Source organism: Microcebus murinus, chromosome 26 (assembly GCF_040939455.1).
Source record: "Microcebus murinus isolate Inina chromosome 26, M.murinus_Inina_mat1.0, whole genome shotgun sequence".
NCBI lineage: Eukaryota > Metazoa > Chordata > Mammalia > Primates > Cheirogaleidae > Microcebus > Microcebus murinus.
The window spans coordinates 17,071,994-17,093,475 of NC_134129.1; the positions used below are offsets into that span (position 1 = coordinate 17,071,994).

Genomic DNA, 21,482 nt, shown 5'->3' on the forward strand with positions numbered 1-21,482 from the left:
AACACACAAGAGACCAAGACAGACCGAATCTAGAACAGCAAAAAGTACAGACAGGGCAGAATGATAACAAAGTGACGAGACCATTCATTCAACAGCCATCGGACTTGAACGTACAACTACCCTCAGTTTCCTGTTTAATAATTAAGAGCAAGTAATCTGTGGTCTAATTTGGGGAACTGCATACATAGAGATATTAAAGGGGGAAAATACTCAAACTTACCCTAAACTACAGAAAAAAGGAAAAAATAATTTCAAAAATGTTAATAAAAACTGTTAGCAGCTTTACTAAGAGGTTTTACGTTTTCTAGCTTTCCTACAATGTTGTCAGATATCTCCTATATTAAAAATAGAAAAAGTGTGTTTCTGAAGTATTTTTAAACATGTCTATTAAAATAAATAAAATCTAAGACTAGGCTGGGTGCGGTGGCTCATGCCTGTAATCCTAGCACTCTGGGAGGCCAAGGCGGGAGGATCGTTTGAGCTCAGGAGTTGGAGACCAGTCTGAGCAAGAGCAAAACCCCGTCTCTAAAAAAATATATATACATATACATATATATATACATTATATATATATATGTGTGCATATATATATATATATATATATATATTAGCCAGGCATGGTGACACATGCCTGTAGTCCCAGCTACTTGGGAGGCTGAGGCAGGAGGATCGCTTGAGCCCAGGAGTTGGAAGCTGCTGTGAGCTAGGCTGACGCCACGGCACTCTAAGCTCAGGCAACAGAGTGAGACTCTGTCTCAAAAAAAAAAAAAAAACCTAAGGCTAAAAAAGATTATTTCATTAGCGAGTTAAGAAAAAGTATGGAAATACTTTTCTTTGCCACACTTCTCCAGTTGCCCAGTTGGACTCAGTTTCTAAAAAAGCCCACTGCCATTGCAAGCAAACTGGCTGAAACAACAGGGGACGAAGACAAGTCGGAAAGAAGGGATTCAGAAATCCTAAATCCTGATCCTCCTGGGACTCAGTCCAAGAAGAACCAAAAGCTAAATGGATATAATCACATCAACTGGCTCTGCATCGTCATTCACAAGCCAGTGACAAAAAAATGGAATTTCAACTACACCTGCAGAGTTTGTATCGGGATTAAATGAAAAGCACCAAAACAACAACATGTTGAGAACCATCTCACTGGCGGGGAGGGGCGCCTGGGTCCTGGAGCTGGAAGGCTTGAGTTAGAATCTCAGTTCACCACTTAGGAGCTGGGTGACCTTGAGAAGGTTAAACTTTGTGCACCTCAGCGTCCTCATCTGTGAAACTGTCAGAACGGCAGTCCTTAACCTACGGCAGAGGGTTGGGGGGTGCAATGAGTTGAGGCAGGCAAAGCAGCTGGAATAGACCCTAGGTTCTCACCGTAGACGGTAGTCCCTGCCTGATCCCTGGGCTCCTCCTTTCTCCCTGGGATTCCGTCTCTCATTTCCCTGCCCCTCGAGCTCTCTCCCTGGTGCTTCTGCTCAGTCCTTCCGGCCCCTTCACTCTAGCCATCCAAACACCCACTCCCCCACCAAGAGAGTGTCCCTCTGCTTGGAAAGCACCCTCCTCCACCCCATGTGCCACTTGCACATGCGCACAACTTCAAAGGCTAAACTCACATGACGACTGCTAACCCTGCCCTGAAGTCTAATCTTACTGACTTCCCACAGGTCCCTAACCCCCCAGGCCTGCATGTAACCTAGCAGGCACTACCCAGCCCACACTTGAGCATCCATGACTTCTCCGCTTCCACCACTGAACTCACTGACAAGCTCCTCAAGACAGGGACCCTGGTGCGGTTCCGCCTGCAACAGCAGTGCCTGGCAACGAGAAACCCCTCCAGTGTGTGCTGGCTGGCTGAGCGTGGGACTGCCCCACTGGGTGCTTTTCTTTCTTATAACTAACCTCTTTTCCTCGCAAGGGTTCCTTGCTGTCATGCAGTAATCGTTGGCAACAAAAACACTTTGTGTGTTTTCTCTCCTTTCAACCTCTGATCTTGCCCCCGACTTTCTTCCCTCTGCCCACCCCAACTCTACTGCAACCAAGCATGCAGCCTCTTGGCTGGTCCCCAAGTCCAGGCCTGCTGCCCCTTGAACCTCTGCACCTGTGCTCCTTGGGCCTAGAACGGCCCCTCAGCTCCAGCAGGTAGGTCTGCACTTCAAACCTTCAGTGAGGCCTTCCCTGACCACCCCCACACACACAGGGTGCCTGTGCCCACCTGTTCCTTGCTTTGCCTTCCCCTACAGAACTGACACGCCACTTCTAACATGCTACGTGATGCGCCTGTTCTCTGCCCCTCCCCCACACTAGGAGGAAGGCTTCATGAACAATGAGGAACACACCTGGTACATAGTAGGTGCTCGATGCACACCTGGTGGCTCAACAACTCCACACCCTGCAGAAGGCAGTGTTTATGCATGAGGACTCTGAAGCGCACAAACAGCAGTTAAGTAACTCACCTACAGTCACACAGCCAGAGGATGGCAGAGCGAGGCTTTGAATCCAGACATTCTGACTCCGGGACCCACACCTAACAACTGTGCTATCCTGCCTCCCAACCTGACCCTGGTAACACTTACACGACATCACATCCATGGAACAAATCCTAGCACTGCATGTTTGTGGGCCACAGAACAGCAAGAAAAGCCATGTCCTGGAAAACCTTTCAACAGAACAAGTCATCTAACTCAAGACAATCCCATATGGTAAAGTATTAATTATCAGACTTATAATTTATACAGCACTGATCGTTTTTTCTTTAGATTTAATAGTTCAGTAAAAAAAAGACTTGTCATCCCTTTTTAAACTGTAATATCCCCATGAAAAGCAAAATGACAAATCATCAACTAATATGGAGCAGACCTGAAATGATATATATTAAAAGACATAAATCGTGGTGGGGGAGTAGAGGGAGAAGTACTGACTATTGGGGTCATGATGGAACTTTGTGGGGTCATGAAAATGTCCTGTATCTTAATTTAGTAGTGGTTACCTCAGTTACATACAAACTCCATCAAACTACACTTAAAATGAATACATGTTTACAATATATAAATTACATATCAATAAAGTTGACTAAAAAGCCATTAGGACTATTAGGTATAATTTTTGGCTAAACAAAATAAACATTCCACCAAAAGAAAAAAACACACACGTATTTCCATAGCTAATATTCACAAGTGAGAGCCCAAACAATGCACAAGTTATACATTAGCTCCCACGCATCACAACTTTCTAGAGACAGAGGTAAGCAGGAAAAGGCGGCTGCAAAGAGCAGCACCTGAGACCCACTGGGCAGGCGGGCGTGTGGTTCCGAGTCCTGCCTGACCACAGCCCCCATGACCCACGGCTGATGTCACCTGTGTCCCCTTCAGGCCCCCGGGTCACCTCTGAATGCAGTCCACACGCAGGCAGGGGGAACAGGTACACACCACTGCTCTTCCCCGTGAGGGCCCCTACCAGACAATTCACCAGTGACACATCTGGATGCCAAGTGTCAGAATTCTTGAGAGTGTCAGAAACCAACTCTAGCTAATTCAAACAGAATAGTGATTTAAAAAAAGGGGGGGGGGGGCGGGGAGGGGTAGCTATTAATTCACAGAACCTCTAGGAAATCCAGAGAACCAGGCCCATTGGCCATAACAATGCTTAAGGGCACAGAGCAGACTGCACCATCATCACGACCAGGACTGGACCAGAAACGGCACAGCTGCCATCACTACCCAGCCCTTCCCCAAACTAGCTTCAGAGTCACAGTCTGAGATGCGTGTGTCTGAGTAGCTCTGCCCGCTCAGGCAGGAATTCCCCAATCGGAGCAAGAGCTGAGGCCCCAGAAGACTGACAGTGCCCATCATCGACACAAATGGATCACTAGCTGCCGCTGCAAACCCTAGTGATGTACAGGCCAGCAAGACTCATTCACAAGAAAAACATCCTCAAAGACAGAACTAAAATAAAGCATACCCATGGGTAATGCTGTTTAGGGAAGGCCAGAGTCTTTTTCATATAATTGTTTTATTTGGTATATTAATTAACTTCCAAAACTACAAGCCTACCTTCCTAGACTGAACATAACTCATTAACAGTGTTTCCAATTCAACCCTGAAATAGCAGACACTACAGAAAAAAAGAGCCTTAGATCCAAAAGTGCCATGCAATGACTGTTAAAATACTTCTATTTAAAAGGTACTTCAAAGCGCTGGGAGCAGTGGGTCACACCTGTAATGCCAGCACCTTGGCAGACCAAGGCAGGAGGATCTCTGAGGCCAGGCATTGAGACTCGCCTGAGCAACATAGCAAGACCCTGTCACTACAAAAAACAAGAAAAAAAAATTAGCTGAGTGTGATGGAACACACCTGTAGTCCCAGCTACTCGGGAGGCTGAGGCAGGAGGATCACTTGAGCCCAGGAGCTGGAGGCTGCAGTGAGCTATGATCAAGCCATTGTACTCCAGCCTGGGTGACAGAGCAAGACTCTGTCTTAAAAAAAAAAAAAAAAAAAAAAAAGTATTTCAATGTTTTTCTTCTTAAAACACATTCTGTTCTGCTTAAAAGAATAATTTCAAGAGGTATTAAATACAGCGGGCGGGCTAGGCTCAAAGCAGATTGGACCATCAAGGGGTTGTCTCGCTCTTGCAAGATTCTTCAAGCAATCACTATGCCAACTGACACAGACATTTCTCTTTCTTCATATGATGAAGATCAGGGATCCAAACTTATCTGAAAAGGCTAAAAAGGCACCATTTGTCCCCATTGGAATGGCCAAGTTTTGCAGCAATTGTTGCATATGGATTATATAAACTGAAGAGCACGGGGAATATGAAAATATCCCTTCGCCTGATCCCCACGTGCGTGGCAGCCCAAGGCTTTGCAGTGGGAGCAATGACTGTTGGCCATGGGCTATCCCATGTATTGGGAATTCTAGGCAAAATCTAAACCTCAGAAGAAGAGATGCTGTCTTAGGCTTGTTGGAGGAGCTTGCTTTAGTTACTGAGGTTACTTTATCTATGTCAAACATAAATTATTTGAATGGGTTCAGAAAATACAGTATTTTGAATATTGGCTTCCTTTCTTGCAGGCTTGATTTGCCTGGTAACCAAATTACTAGTGACTAGTTCACTAACTAGGTCATTCACAGGAGTCAAGTTAACACAAAAAGAAACTTGTCGCTTAAGTGCACTTGGCGATGTTAAAATGTCCACCTTCTTAAATCATTAAATGAAATTAGTTCTAAAAAACCCAGCAGGCTACCCCTGAAATACTCTCAGTTTGCTACAGAATATCACATGCTTTGGATGTTACACAGCAGTCCTGTTTACCCCAGTGAATTTAACTTTTTTCTGCCTGCCTTGTGGACTGGTTGAGTACTTCAGTTTCGGGGACTGGTTGGCTCTTTTAGAACTCTGTAAAAAAAGTACATGGGATATAATTTGTAAAGCCTCTCACAATTGAAAAGTGTATGTGTATGTGTTTAAACCAAACCTAGACAGCTTGTAACAGAGCTGCAAAGTAGCAGTACTTCTTTCAGAATCACAATTGTAAGCAAGTGAATAACTTACTTATGGATTCCAGTTTAGCTCTTTTGTAATTGCAAAATTATACTTTTGCTGCTGTTATTAGTAATTTTTAAATGTCACCTTGAAATAAAGTGTGTGCATTCTGTTTGTTTTCTCTGTAACAATTAGAAATGTTAAACTAAACAAATAGCCTAAAATGGGAGCGATTAATGATTTATGAGCAAGCTAGTTTTGGGCCAGACATTCACAAACCTTGATATACTCCAGAATGCTTTATTATACTTGTGAAATCCTTTTGTCTAATCTGAACTTACATTCCATGCTGATAACATCGTATACATATTATTACTAAAGTAAGTGAACACGTCAAAAAAACAAAACAAAAAAAAAGAGGTACTTCTCCTAACCTGAATTTCAAAATAAGAAAAAGAACAAGCTAGAAGAGCTATTAAGACCAATTCAAGGAGACCGACTATAAAAAGTTCAGCATTAATGCCAGATTCACTACAGAAAATTTTACTCTGTAATTTTTACCTCCAACTTACACATTTTGCTTTCTAAATGAAGCAAGCCTTTCGGTGATCTCACCATATTGTTAATTAAGAAATAAATCCTTAGGACCAGAATATGGCTATAAAACAAGAAGAAGAAACACTCTAGGCCCCCTTAAAATCAGACCTGTTGACCCGCCCCACACCCTTCTGCACGCAGGACTCTGAGGTCGGACCAGAAATGGACACGTGCACGTCCGCAAGCATTCCTTCTGTCCCCCCAGCACATCACCTGCGTTTTATTCTCCCCTTGAGAATTTCTCCATGCCGCAGACATTCTTCAAAACTGATATCTGCAAGTATTTGAAAAAGAAATACGTTGCAGTGACTTGGCAGTACAAAAAAAAAAAAAAAGAAAAAAAAAAAAGAAAAAGAAATACGTATATCTGACTCTGAGCGAACAAAAAAGGCAAAGAAATAGTAAGTGAAAGTTTGCATTCCCTGAAGAAAAATCTAAAGACCATGAAAGAGGACTCAGAAGCAGGCTGAATAGCAGCAGCAAGAAGGATTAAATGTTCTAGATAATTCCCTCACTGTTCAATAGTTGACCATTTAAATTCAATTCAATTCAAATTTGAGGGCCTGGGCAGGGCACCATGATGGATGCCAAAGTAGACAGCAGGAAAATCCTGGTCCCAGATCTCAAGGGGGCAACGATCAAATTGGGGAGGGGAGAAATAAGTGAATAAGCAGCTATTGTGAAATAACATAAAACTGAACAGAAGCAAGCAGTACTTGGGAGATTCGATGGAGGGAGAGAGTTTGCTAGAAAGGGACACAGTGAAGTTCATTTATACGGCAGCAGCGCTGAGGGCAGTGAGAGCCGGGCATGGTGACGCGTGCCTGTAGTCCCAGCTACTCAGGAGGCTGAGGCAGGAGGATCACTGGAGCCCCGGAGTTCTAGTCCAGCCTGGGCAACATAGTGAGACTCTGTCTTTAAAAGCTAATAAAAATAAAAAAGGATTGCTGGTTATTACAACAATGTAAGACACACTGGATCGGGCATGACAAATACGTACTGGAAATAGAGGACAGGCCCGGGAAGAGATGCAAACTCTGCCCTGGTAAAGAGATGATAAAAAATGTCTAGGATTCCAGTATGGGTTATAAAAATTACTAAAGATTCATTAACCAAATGAATAAAGTTTATTACTTTTGTTTTCCTCTTTGTTTTGACTATTAGGAAGCTCAGAGCCAAATATTTCCACCATATGAAATATGGCAAGTATTTCTGTACACCTGTAAGTCTGTATGTAATTTATTTTCGTTCTTTGGACAGGATTTTATCTATATTTAGTAAGTCACCCAATTCTTTCAGAATAAGGCAGAAAATAAATCAACAAGGCCAGGCACAGCGGCTCATGTCTGTAATCCTAACACTTTGGGAGGCCGAGGCAGGAGGCTTGAGGCAAGGAGTTCATGACCAGCCTGAGCAACACAGCAAGAGACTCCATCTCTACAAAAAATATAAAAGTTAGTTAGATGTGATGGTGCACACCTGTAGTCCCAGCCACTAGGGAGGCTGAGGCAGGAGGATCGCTTGGGCCCAGGGATTTAAAGTTGCAGTGACCCCATCTCAGAACGGAAAGGGGGAGGGGAGGGGAGGGGAGGGGAGGGGAGGGGAGGGGAGGGGAGGGGAGGGGAGGGGAGGGGGGAGCAAAGAGAAGAGAAGAGAGAAATAAAGACTGAGACAAAGCCAAAGACAGGTGGTCAAAGTCTCTGGGTCAAGGACATAACCTGCATGCTGCCCCCCCAAAGCATTCTCCCCAACCTTCTTGCACCCTCACGGAGCCCATATCCTGTTTCGGAAGCTGAAAAATGCTGGACTTTCACTTTCTCAGCCTCCCTCGCGACTAGCAGCAGCATGAGGTCAGTTTGAGCCAATGATACTGAAACATACGTCTCCAAAGTGAACCTCTGGAAAAGGCTCTTCTCTGTTAAGAGGGAGTTGTGAGGAAATAGGCTCCTTCCCTCCCTCTTTCTCGTATGATGTCTGGTGCTGCAGCAACCATACTGTAAACATGAGGGAATAAGCCTGAGCATCAAAAGCCAAAATACTAATAAGAAAGGAAGAAAAACACACAAAGAGCCTAGATCTTTAATAATATTATTAAGCCACCACGCCAGCTTTAGAACCACCTACTTCTAGACCTCCTGCTACTAGACAATAAGCCCTAAAATTCAAGCCATTTCTAGCTGAGTATTGTTATTTGCCGAAGGCATCCTAACTGATTTTGTAACACATCATCTTGAGGTCAGTTCCTGACAGGTTGATTTTTATGTTGCTGAGTTAGCAGAATTATTACTTATTAATTATTAGTCATAATTAGCAGATGATGATAACCAAGATGGCTACATAATAGCCAGAAAGAAGGCAGTAAGCTAATAAGAGCTGTTGGGAGCAACTTAAGATAAAAATAGAAAAGGGGAGGACAACAAAATTTGAAAAAAATATAAAGTGCCAGTAGGGGCACTTCTTGGAGGCAAGAACCGAGGAAAAAGAGAGTAAATGTACAGAAGTACTCTAAGGTAGACAAAATGAGGCAGGCTTTCTTTTCTGACAATGTTACAGGCAAGATTACCTAAAAATCCTTCCCAATATAAAGTGGTCAAAAATTCCGGGTAAAGTGTAAGAAACATCCGTTTAAATGCAGAGCTAAGTTCAAAATAAAGGAACTTCCCAAGGGCCAAAAATCAAAGAGGAACCTAAAAAACAGAGCAGAAAGTGTAAGCTGATACTGAGTAGGAGCCTAGGGCTTTACAGGATGGGGAAAAAGGGGCTGGGCGTCTGTAAAGGCGCCTGTCCTTTGGGATGTAACAGAAAAAAAGAAAAAGAGAAAGCTATGACTAGACTCATATTTTCTTTAAAAATGCCATCTCGAAGACAATTACACAGCTCTTGTATATTTTTCAACCTCATCACCTTAACTACCCTTTGCAAGAGCAAATTCCAGAATTAAACGCACTTTTGGTACATATTTACATATTACGAAGGATTTCCTGCGTATTTCACCAAAGCATCAAGTACAAAAACATGACAGCTATAAATCACTTCCACAAAAAACGCCACACAAAACACTGCCCAAATCTTCAGGTGTCGTTAAAGGAACCAAACAACCTGAGTGTACAAGAGTTCGGTGTATTCGCAACCACACCAAATGGTCTCTCAACCTCAGTTAATTCTTGGTAAAATGGTCATCCTCAGGGGCATCGTAACACTCCCTCCAGGGACTACGCCAGCGCGGCAGTCCGGTGTCATCTCTGAGTCAGTCTTACAGCCGGTACGCGACAAGTTTGCAGCCCTCGGCCTGCAAATCACAGGGGGGAGGATGGGATGTTTAGGGGCCATCAGGGCCAGCCAGAATACCGAAGAGAGGAGGAATTGCAGCCTGCAGCTAAAACAAGCAAGCACAGAACACTCTACGGCTCCCCACGGCCTACCGGTCCGCCTTCCCCCGTCTCCCGCGCTCGCCGAGCTCCTCTGGTAGCGGCAGGCGCCACGCACGCACCGCCTGGGCTCACCTTCGCGTTTTCGCGCGGGCTCTACGGACGCGGCCGCTTCCACGCTACACTCCGTCGGGCCACCTCCGTCGCCCGGCTCTGTCCGAGCGCGCCCCTTCCCGAGCAGCCCCTCACGCGCGCCCGGGCGACCCGAGCGGCCCCGGCAGACGCACCGACGCGCGCCGCCCGCGCCATCGTCTCCGCCAGGGTCGCGGCCGCCTCCGCCGCGGCCCGGCACCCTGTCAGGCTCGGCGTCCTGACCTAGCGCCGCTCACGCACACCGAGGCCGCCGCCCGCGCGGCTCCAGACTGGACGTCCCCTCGCAGCCCGCGCGCCGGGTTCGAGACCAAGCCTGTCTCCTGCACGGCCGCCAGACGCGGGCGGGGAATGACTAACTCGGGGAGCAAGAACACCAGTGTGGGGGGTGGGAAAAAAAAAAGAAGTGTGTTTGGCTCGGGCTCCCCGTCTCCCGCCGACGCGACGCGGGGAGAAGGGCCGGGGAGCAGCCGCTCCCGTCCCAGGGGACCCTGCACCCCGGGAGCGCGCTCGGGGCGCCCGGTGAGGAAGCGCGAGCGAGCGAGCCGCGAAGGGAGGCGCGCTGCATGCCGGGACTCGTTTCCACGGTTACCCACGTGCACCCAGCCCAACCGCGGCCCGGACTACAAGTCCCAGCATTCCGCGCGGCCGCCTTTCCCCTTCTCCCCGACGACCGGAGCCGGACCCTAAAGGAAACCCCTGAAGCGCCCTCCCCGCACGTCTGGGGGAAGTGGCGCCCCGCAAACGCCGCGCGGGGCTTCGGGCCCGGCCCTCGCCGCCGGGAAAAGCAGGTCCCCGGGCACCAGCCCCCGCGCCTGGTGGCCAGAAATTAGGCAACTGCGTCACAAACTGCCAAACCCACGGGCTGCCGGGGACCCCGACCCCTGCGCCCCCGCGCGAAGCCCCCACCCGGCCTGCGGGGCCCGGCCCCTCCGGCGCCCGCCGCGGGAACCCCGCAGCCCGCGCCGACCTCGCTTCCCGCCGCTCGGGGGACCGCGGCCGGCGCCAGGCTCGGGGCACTGCCCCGTCCTCCGCCTCGGCCCCGCCCCTGCTCGGCCCGCACCCCGAGGCGCCGGGCTCCGCTGCGGGGACCGCGGGGACGGAGGGAGGGCGCGCCTCCCGCAAGCGCACGGCCCCGCACCCCCAGCCCGGCGCCGGACGGAGTCTGGCCGTGACGGTCCTGCCCCTGCCGCAGCCTCCCCTTCTCCCCGCGAGCTCCACCCCCGCCTCGCCTCCTCCCCACCCCTGCCCGCAGCCCGCCGCCCCGCGCCCTCCCCGCCTCTCCCCCTCTCCCGCACCCGCCCCGCCGTCCCACCGCGGCAGCCCCGCACCTTCCCCTCCCACCACTGCCGCCCCAACGCCCGCCCGCCGGGCGCCCCAACTCTGCCGTCGCGCCCCGGCCCTCCCGCCACAGCAGCCCTCGTCCCCTCGCCCGCCCGGCCCCCGCCCCATTGTTCCCCACCCCCGCCACCCGGCCCGCTTCCCATTGTCCCCGCCCCCGCGCACTCACCCGCCGCCCTGCGGGCCGCCCGCACCCTGCGCCCCGCTCGCCCGCCCGCCCGCTCCGCCCGCCGGTGCCACCCCCGGCCCTGCCCGCCGGCGCCGCCGCCTCCATTCGCCCCGGGCACTCCGGGCCCGCATCGCGCGTCCCGCCCCTTCCCCCAGCCCTGAAGCGGAGCCAGTCCCCACCCCTCACCTCCGCCCGCCCGGCCCCGCGCCCCCGCCCGCGCCGCCCGCGGCGTCAGCGCCCGCCGGCCCGCAGGGAAGGGCAGCTCCCGGGCAGGGGCTCCCGGCGCGCTTCGGGACGGCCGGCGCGGGCGGGGGCTGCGGGAGCCGAGCGGCGAGCGCCGGCAGCCGGCCCGCCCGCCCTCCGCTACTCACTGACAGCGGCGGCATCCGAGTGCATTTTCGGGCAGCTCACACCCCGCTCGCCGCCCGGGCTCCCGCGCTCGCCTCGCGGTCCCCCCACCGGTCCACCGCACCTCGGCTCGCAGCTGAGGACCCGCCGCCTGACACGCCCAGCCCGCCCTGCCCGCCCTCCCCATTGGCCGAGCCCCGGCTGAGAGCCCGCCTCCCCGCGTCTCTCATTCGACAAGAGGAGTGCGGCGAGCGCCTTTCCAGAGCTGGCAAGGAGGCCCCGCCCCCGGCGGTGCGAGGCGATTGGTCCTGGGGCGCCGTCTCCGTAACGCCCCCGGCGGAGGCCACGCTCCGGAAGAGCCGGTTGGCCCCGGCTGCTGTCAGTCACCCCCGGGGGTCCGAGAGCGCGTGTAGGGGCGAAGCTGGGGAATTGGTCCACCTTGACCCTGAAGCCCCGCCCCGGGGCGGGAGGGATTGGCGGAGCCGGAGACCAACCGGGAGAGACGGGGGGGGGGCCGGCGGCGTCGGAAACAAAGCACGCCGAGTGTCCCCGGGGGAACCGAGGGGGCGGCGCGGGTCCCGCTGCCCGGAGCGGGGAAGCCCGCGCGTCCCCGGCGCCTCGCGCGGCGCATCCGGGTCCCCCCGCCGCCCGCGCCTCGCCTCAGCGCGGCCCTGCGGGAGACCCTGACGGGGACTTCCCGGCCGGCCGGCCGTTTCCTCCCGCCGCGCCCACCGCCTCCCCGCCCTGGAAACGCACTGCTCGTCCGGAGTCACCGCGCGCTCCGGGGGCCTGGAGCCACCTCGCGACGCGCGCCACGTCACGCCGGCGGGACGGCGGTTCTGGACGCTAACCGGGGACCCGCCGCCGCCCGCGACGCGCGACGCTCCTCCCCGAGCCCCAGGGCCCTGCCCCGGCCGCGGAGGGAAGACCCCGGAGCCCTGCAGGCCGCCTGCGGCCCGGGCTCCCGCAGCCCGAGTTCCAGATCAGAGCACACGTGACACCAAAAGAAGACAAAATGTTTGAAAGGAGTGGCTCGGACCAGCCAGGTCCTGTGTCCCCCACGACAGTCCCACTGGAATAGGCTCTCCCTTAATCCCTGATTTCTCTCTTATTAAAGACAGTTGAATAAATAAATAATTTAATAAATAGATAAAAATAAATAAAACAAAATTAATAAATAATAAAGCATTGTTAATTAATTGTAATTAATAAAGACAGTTTATTAATCACAGTTATAAAAAAAATAAATTTTTCCCATCCAAGTTGCTACAAAAGACGCTTAAAAATAAGTAAATGATTTTTGATATAAATAATTTTTAATTAAAAATTTAAAAAATAAAAAATTTTTTTATGAAATGCTTATAATTTTAGTCATGTCGTATTTTTTTTTATCATTCAGACATTTCTGAATCGGTGTATCTCATTATAGAATTTCAGAACTGTGCCTGAATGTTATCTAGTATTCACTTTAGGTTCCTTCCCAAGGCAAGAGTCTCTCGTGGAACAATTCCTACCGGTCCCACCTGTAACATGGTGTATGCCTGCCTCAGTGGCCCGCGGTGGTAGGTGCCTCTGGACTCTGAGTCCAGAGGATTCCTTGTTGGGCAGATCTAGTTATGAGACTGTCCTGAGCAGGCAACCTGCTCCTGCTTTCTGTATCCCATTTATGTTTTTAGCTTATTTTTCATCTAGGAAACAAATTGACATGACTACTGCCTAGTCCAGGGGTCCTCAGACTTTTTAAACAGGGGGCCAGTTCACTGTCCTTCAGACCGTTGGAGGGCTGGACTATAGTTTTAAAAAAACTATGAACAAATTCCTATGCACACTGCACATTTCTTATTCTGAAATAAAAAAACAAATGGGCAAAAATACCTGCATGTGGCCCATAGTGACTTGGATTTAGATAGACATTTAACTTCTTTGGACCTCAAGTCTCATATTCTTAAAATGAGGAAGTTGGATCTGATCCTTGCTAGGGTTCCTTCCAGAGCTAAAATTTCATGTACAGTCAACATTCAGTTCACTTCAAGTAACAGTTTCCCAGTTTCTGCTATTGTATTTGAAAGCACTGTACTAAGTGCTAGAGATATATTTTGAAATGCCCCTAAGCCTAGGTTTGAATTTGATATAGAAAAGTCTAGTAAGAGAAAGAGCAGCAGAGGAATTTATTGAGAAATTTATTTTTTCCTCAAGGACATTTTAAACTCTCTCTCCAGTTCCACAAATCCCATTATAGCGTGCTTGTCCCGTACGCTTTGGGCTTGATATAAAGTTTGGCCTGCTCAGACAGATAAACGTGCCCCTGGTAAGACTTCAAGAGAATGAGAAAGAGCACATGGCAGGGAGGAATTAATTTGGCCTGAGATTACAGTAAGAGAGTTTGTGGAACTCCTCTAGTTATAAAAAGTCAGGCTAAGTGGATTTCCAGGATATGGAAATAAAAACAAACCAAAAAAAAAAAAAATAGTAAACATATCCATAGATGGCAAGATGGTTTATATCTCTAAACTCAGCCAAGTGAAAATTTGCTGTCTCAAATAATGACAACTTTTTTCTTTATGTATCCTATGTGACAGGTACTAGTCTAATAATCCTGTACTTATAAACTATTCTACCTAACCTTACAACAGCTCAGTGGGGTACTAATATTATCCCCAATTTACAGATAAGAAAACTGAGGCTAAATAAGTAAAAGTGCCCCTAAGTAGTGAAACTCCCTGTGTATAATAATCCTAGGCTTCAATTCCTTCTCTTTTTAATCAGGTTAACATATGCCCCTATATACCTCAGAGATTATTAATAAGGATACAATAACATAGATGTGTATGTGCTTTTAAAAGATAGTGAAACCAGGCCTCTTTCTAGGGATGAACATCTAGCCACATGGGCTGCCTTTGTAGATATAGATTATGAAAAGTATGAGTCAGAAAGCTCACTTCTAGGTTACTAAATTCTTATCTGTTTTACCCTTTTGACCTTATCTCAACACCAACTCCCTGCTTCATAGTATGTTCTTTAATGAGATTATTTATCCAGAGTACCTATCGAGGTTCTGCCGAATATCATAAATTCTCTGCTTTGATATATCAACTGAGAACTGGAAAATTATTCAGTTTCACTGGAATTAACCCTTTAACCAATGAGGCCTGAGTTGTTGGGAACCAGTTTCATCTCTTAAACGTTTATTGACAAAGAACGTTGTCACTGTAACATATGTTGTTTTTTACATAGATATATACAACAGTTTTGCAAATCGCCACTTGCCAGCTGCTATTAGGATAATAAACATATTGCTTTCATTTTTCAAAACCTCCATATACTCAAGTCCCAATGATCAGGTTAATGGAAAGATCCCAGAGGTAGATATTTCCGTCACTGTGCCAAGGAAACCCCTCTCCTCACACTGGTGACAACTGACAAGCTGAAAAGATGACATTGTTGTTATCTGTCTTCCTTTACTATACTTTTCCTTTCTCCCATCTTACCCTTGAGGTCAGAAAACTAAATGTTTTTTATTTTTTGATTTTATTTTTTTTTGAGACAGAATCTCACTTTGCTCCCCAGGCTAGAATGAGTGCCATGGCATCAGCCTAGCTCACAGCAACCTCCAACTCCTGGGCTCAAGCGATCCTCCTGCCTCAGCCTCCCAAGTAGCTGGGACTACAGGCATGGGCCACCATGCCCGGCTAAATTTTTGTTTTCATTTTTAGTTGACTGGCTAATTTTTCCTATTTTTAGTAGAGACGGGGGGGGGGGGGTCTCGCAATTGCTCAGGCTGATCTCGAACTCCTGAGCTCAAACAATCCTCCCACCTCGGCCTCCCAGAGTGCTAGGATTACAGGCGTGAGTCACCCTGCCTGGCCAGAAAACTGAATTTTAAACACAAGCAAGTGGCCTCTTTATAATCAGCACAGGTTACTTTGTAGAATTAATATGCTTCTGTAATGTGGGCTTATTATGGATATTCAAGGGCCTTCCATGTTTTTCATCAGCCTCCACTGGGGCTATAATGTATCGCCCAAAATAAAAAACCTTAACAGGTGAAATTGACAAGAACCTTCTGGAACCAGCTCTCCTCTGGGTCTGTTAGCCTTGGGAGCACGTTTGCCATTTTTTTCAGAAGCAGAACATAGTCTTTCTGGATTTTAACACAGAGAGCACAGGGTAAAATCCCAGTGGCTCCACCACTGAAAAAGAAATTACTGTACATCTCTGTGCCTTGGTTTCTTTATCTGCAAAACAGTGAAAACAATAGGCTCCACCTCATAGGGATATTATGAGGATTAAATGAATGTATATAAGTAAAGCACTTAAAAGTACCTGGCACATAGTAATGCCCAGTAAACAATGCAGTTGGGGCCAGTCGTGTGGGGCTCACGCTTGTAATCTTAGCACCCTGGGAGGCCGAGGCGTGAGGATCGCTCAAGATCAGGAGTTCAAAAGCAGCCTGAGCAAGAGCGAGACCCCGTCTCTACTATAAATAGAAAGAAATTAATTGGTCAAATAAAAATATATAGAGAAAAAATCAGCTGGGCATGGTGGTGCATGCCTGTAGTCCCAGCTACTGGGGAGGCTGAGGCAGGAGGATCGCTTGAGCCCAGGAGATGGAGGTTGCTGTGAGCTAGGCTGACGCCACGGCACTCACTCTAGCCTGAGCAACAGAGGGAGACTCTGTCTCAAAAAAAAAAAAAAATGTAGTTGGGGTGGTGGTGGTTGTGACACTCCACAGTTTCATCGCCTTCCTAAATCAACCCTTCCGCATCACGTCCAGCTTGTCACCCCAAATCTTTCTTTGCCCCTAAGATAGTAGCTGACTCTATAGTCACTGTGTTTTATTCCCAGGCTTCCTTTGTCGCTGGCTTTTAGAGTTTACAGTGAACACTGAGCTAGGATTGCAAAAGCATCCCTCACTGGGACATGCCACCAATGTGAAGTTAGCCCAGCTTGCAGCAGAAACGTGAGACTCTACACAGCAAAAAATGAGTACCCAGTATCAATGTCATGTCATTCAAACTCTTTGAAAACTAGTTTAGTGAAGACTGATTGCTACTAGGAGTTTAAATGGATACAGGGAATTCCTGTGAATAGAGAAAGATGGTACCCTAAGAAAGTAAACAGGCTGTAGTGGATAGAGACATAGATTGTGTTCCCACAATGAAAAATTTTTCTTCCTTGTACTTTGAAGTAATCTAATCCTTCCCTGAGAGCCATAGTTACTGCTATAAAACATTTTTAATCTGCTATCTCAGAGGTGAAGGCAAATATCTTCAAGTATATTACCCTTGGATTAAGACCCAGACCCTACCATTTAACAACCCTTGAACAAGGCATTAAACTTGTCTTGGCGTCAGATCCTTCATCTATAAAAATAAGGATAATATCTTCAAGGGATGAATCAGGGCTACCCAAGATAAAATACATAAAAGCATTTATAAAAGTAAGCCAGGGACGCAGGAATGAATGCATGTGAACCAATTATGCGTTATCCTCACATGTTTCCCTGTGAACTGAATGCAATCCTGTGAGGTACATTTGGGTAATTTTTCTGCTTAGGGACAATCTCAAGTAAAAATGAGTCCATACTTTTACATTTTGTAGAAAATCCTGTAATCCTATAATCTTTATTATTATAAAGCAGCCATCTTAGAGATCTCTCAGAAGAGCTAAGAATTTTCCATTTGACATCCACATTTCAATTTTAATTTCACTTAGCAATGAATTTTTTTTTTTGCCTCTCCTGAATATAGAGAAAATTTCATTTATTTTTAAAAATTATTTCAAACTTTCAATCTTTCTTGACCCACAGCTATCAGGGTAGCATTTATTTTTTTATATATATTTTTTTATTTATATATATATATTATTTCAGCATATTATAGGGGTACAGATTTTAAGGTTTCAATAAATGCTCATTTCCCCCCCCCTCAGGGTAGCATTTAATACGCCTTTTTTGCTCGTCTTTTTTCCCCAGCACAGTCATAAGATGCTTAAACTGACTCTTTTCCTTGTTGCCCTTTTTATCCAGGGCCTTTTATTTTATGGAAATCACACCTGCCTGGGGAATTAGCGGAGTATTTGAATAAAAAAATGTATTCATTCATCACCACATGTTCTTCTCTGAATTGAGTGTTTTCACCTCATTCGGCATGGAGCTAATCAAGTCCTAATGGTGCCACATTACATCGGATCTCAGAAGGTATCATTTTCCAATTGAATCTAAACAATGCACGACCTTTCTGGTGACTTCCATAAATATAGCATTGCTCCAATGACTCCAGCTAGCAGGGGCTGGGCAGAAAGAATAACCATTTTCCTTGGACAATGGCTTCTGTGTCTTGTCTGGCTCTTCCTGTCTCCTCACCTTCCCTGGCTTGCTTCCACGAACAGTGTCTCTTTAACAGCATCTCAGGCCAGTACAGGGGACCCCATCCATCTCCAGATGTGGGGGGGGGGGGCTCCGAGCATCTCATTATGTATGGCAATGCAGAGCATTCTGGGAGAGGGGACGGGCAAGGCAGGCGGCAGTAGGAGACGGGGGCAGGGCAGAGGAGGACAGGAGCTGTGCAAAATACATGCTCACTTCCCCGGTGATGATAACGTGTTATTGGAAGTAAGAACTTCCTGTTCTCTTACAGAAGAGAAGAGCAGGCCGGATGTCAAGAACCTGTGACTAATCCCAGCACTCTGGGAGGCCCAGGCGGGAGGATCGCTCGAGGTCAGGAGTTCGAAACCAGCCTGAGCAAGAGGAAGACCCAGTCTCTACTCTACTATAAATAGAAAGAAACTAATTGGCCAACTAATATATATATATATATATATATAGAGAGAGAGAGAGAGAGAGAGAGAAACTAATATATACATTAGTTTATATATATAATTTATAGTTTATATATAAATATAGTTGATATATATTAAATATATAAATATAGTTTATATATAATATATATTAGTTCCTATATATAGATTATATATATTAGTTTATATATAGTTATTATATATATTAGTTTCTATATATAGAGAGAGAGAAACTAATATATGTATATATATATATATATATATAGAGAGAGAGAGAGAGAGAGAGAGAGAGAAAATCAGCCGGGCATGGTGGCACATGCCTGTAGTCCCAGCTACTGGGGAGGCTGAGGCAGGAGGATCGCTTGAGCCCAGGAGTTTGAGGTTGCTGTGAGCTAGGCTAACACCACGGCACTCACTTTAGCCTGGGCAACAAAGTGAGACTCTTTCTTAAAAAAAAAAAACAAAAAAAAAAACCTGTGACTAAGCAGATTGCAAACCCTACAACCAGGTGAGCTGTCCCGACCACCCCATGCCAACGCTCACACCTGAACCCCCAGTTGGGGCTACCATAGGAGCCACGTTGGTGGGAGGAAAAGCAATGAATCCAAGCACTTAGGAAAATTCTCTGGTTCCACAATGGCAAAGGAAAAGAATTCAGAGACACACACACATATGTTCACATGCAGGCCTGCACATGCACAAACACACAAGCACCCAAACCAATCACTCACCCAAAAGTTGAAAAATATTTTCTTCCAACTAACCTGAATGCTCACATTTTACTTTGTTACACTGCCTTAGCCCAGATAGGTTAAAACAAATGCCCTTAACATTTTGGGGGTCACAGACTTAAGAATCATTGAGGCCAGACGCGGTAGCTCACTCCTGACATCCTAGCACTCTGGGAGGCCAAGGCTCCCAGGTCAGGAGTTCAGGAGTTGCTCGAGATCAGGAGTTCAAAACCAGCCTGAGCAAGAGCGAGACCCCATCTCTACTAAAAATAGAACGAAATTAATTGGCCAACTAATATATATAGAAAAAAAAAGTTATCCAGGCGTGGTGGCGCATGCCTGTAGTCCCAGCTACTGGGGAGGCTGAGGCAGGAGGATCGCTTGAGCCCAGGAGTTGGAGGTTGCTGTGAGCGAGGCTGACGCCATGGCACTCACTCTAGCCTGGGCAACAGAGCGAGACTCTGTCTCAATAAATAAATAAATAAATAAATAAATAAATAAATAAATAAATAAATAATAGTATATATAAAAATAAAAACTGCTTTTTCTGCAGCCTCCCACGCCCAGCCTCTGGGTGTCCCCTGCCGGCGGGTTCCCTTTGCTTTTTCTGTCTGAGCAGCTCCTTAAACCCAAGACACGGCAGCTCCAGGGGCCTCCTAGGCCAGAGGAGCTTCGTCTGTATTTACAGCCGCTCCCCATCTCTGGCCTCCCCGCCCCAGCCGGCCCTGCCGCCCCCCCCCCTCGCGTCCTCACCCCTCCACTCTGGCCCATGGAAAAACTGTCTCCTTGTGCCCTAAATGCCGGGGACGGCCGCTCGAGGCCTCCCAGCAGGCTGGCCCCTGCCCCACGGTCTGGCCAGTCTGGCCTCTAAGTCCAGCCTCCAGCCCCACGACCACTTCTGTTTTGTCCTTCACCCCCCCCCCTTCATCTCGCAGTCACCTTTCCTGGCTCCAGGGCACCGTCCCCGCCACCTTAGTCTGTTCTAAACCTGCACGCGCACTTTGTAGCTCTAGCTTCGGGAAACACGTCAAATCCACAGGGACTAGATGGGCGGTAGAGATGCCCACGCGCGCTCCCATACCACTCGCTCTGCAGCAGGTGCTGTTCCAAGTAACTCAAGTCGACTCATGAATCCTCCCAGCAATGCCAGGGGGTGGGTGCCTTTGCAAAACCCATCTCACAGGTGAGGACGCTGAGGCACAGATAGGTAAAGTGACTTTCCCAAAGTCACACAGCTGCTAAGTGGTAGAACTGGGAGAATGCAACTGAAGCAGATTGGCTTCAGATCTGTATTTTTAACCACTGTGCTAAATTGCTTCTTTTTTTTTTTTTTTTTGAGACAGAGTCTCACTCTGTTGCCCGGGCTAGAGTGCTGTGGCGTCAGCCTAGCTCACAGCAACCTCCAACTCCTGGGCTCAAGCGATCCTCCTGCCTCAGCCTCCCGAGTAGCTGGGGCTACAGGCATGCGCCACCATGCCCGGCTCATTTTTTCTATATTTTTAGTTGGCCAATTAATTTCTTTCTATTTTTAGTAGAGACGGGGTCTTGCTCTTGCTCAGGCTGGTTTCGAACTCCTGACCTCTAGCAATCCTCCCGCCTCGGCCTCCCAGAGTGCTAGGATGACAGTCGTGAGCCACCGCGCCAGGCCTATTCTATGTCAATGATCCTGGGAAAGGTCTGGGGCCAGTTGGTGTGTAAGAGCCTCATGCCTTTTTTTAGCATCCTATAGAAGGGAGACACTTCTCTGTTCCCTGCCTCCCTGGATCCTTCTTAGTTTGTGCTCTTGGAGCACAAACGACCACCTCCCCGCCACCCCGCACACTTGCAAAGCATAGAGCAGGTGTCCTCAAACTATAGCCCGAGGGCCACATGCGGGTGTTTTTGCCCCGTTTGTTTTTTTACTTCGAAATAAGATATGTGCAGTGTGCATAGGAATTTGTTCATAGTTTTTTTTTTTTTTTTTTTTTTTTTTTTTTTTTTTTTTTTTTTTTTTTTTTTTAATGATAGTCCAGCCCTCTAATGGTCTGAGGGACAGTGAACTGGCCCCCTGTTTAAGAAGTTGGAGGACCCCTGGCTTAGACCTCACGGGATCAGCCCAGTTCGGCTGCCCTGGAGATGCTCGTATTCCGGGCCTATTCTGATTACCCTGCCCGTATCAGCACTTACCTGCCCAATGTCTCATTCCCTCAGATCCTCGTGGATGACTGGCTTGCTGTTCTCGAATAAACTAAGTTAGGGGAAAACATGGAGGAGTTAGGATATCGGCCCTTACAAACATCTTCGTAGCAAGCAATGGCTGGACGCCAACCCCTAACGTACTCCCCAAGCCAGGCTGTGAAGTCTCCCCTCCCCCCTCCTTCCGTGAACAACTCCCCTCCCGCCCTCACGGCCCGGCCGGCTGCTCACCTCCATCAAGCCTGCCTTGACTGAGGCCGCCCACGGTCATGTCTTTTCGTGCTCACCACCTCCAGCGCTAGGACAGAAGTTGGCCGGAGAACCAGAAC

General features: G+C 48.2%; 1 protein-coding gene across 8 annotated transcripts in view; it reads right to left on the minus strand.

The window, feature by feature from the left end:
• Positions 1-21,482, minus strand: part of DCUN1D4 (defective in cullin neddylation 1 domain containing 4) — an 80,542-nt gene extending 59,060 nt beyond the window's left edge. For 4 of the 8 annotated variants that reach the window (XM_012768751.2, XM_075997814.1, XM_075997813.1 and 1 more), the window contains exons 1-2: positions 21,385-21,482; positions 21,145-21,205 (exon numbers count right to left, since the gene is read on the minus strand). In XM_012768751.2, coding sequence (XP_012624205.1) covers positions 21,145-21,205; positions 21,385-21,390 — 67 coding nt within the window. In that variant the 5' untranslated portion in view covers positions 21,391-21,482. Of the gene's footprint in view, positions 1-6,286; positions 6,431-9,576; positions 9,702-11,472; positions 11,613-21,144; positions 21,206-21,384 lie in introns of those variants that run through there. The other 4 variants (XM_012768753.3, XM_012768755.2, XM_012768752.3 and 1 more) reach the window with 4 other exon arrangements.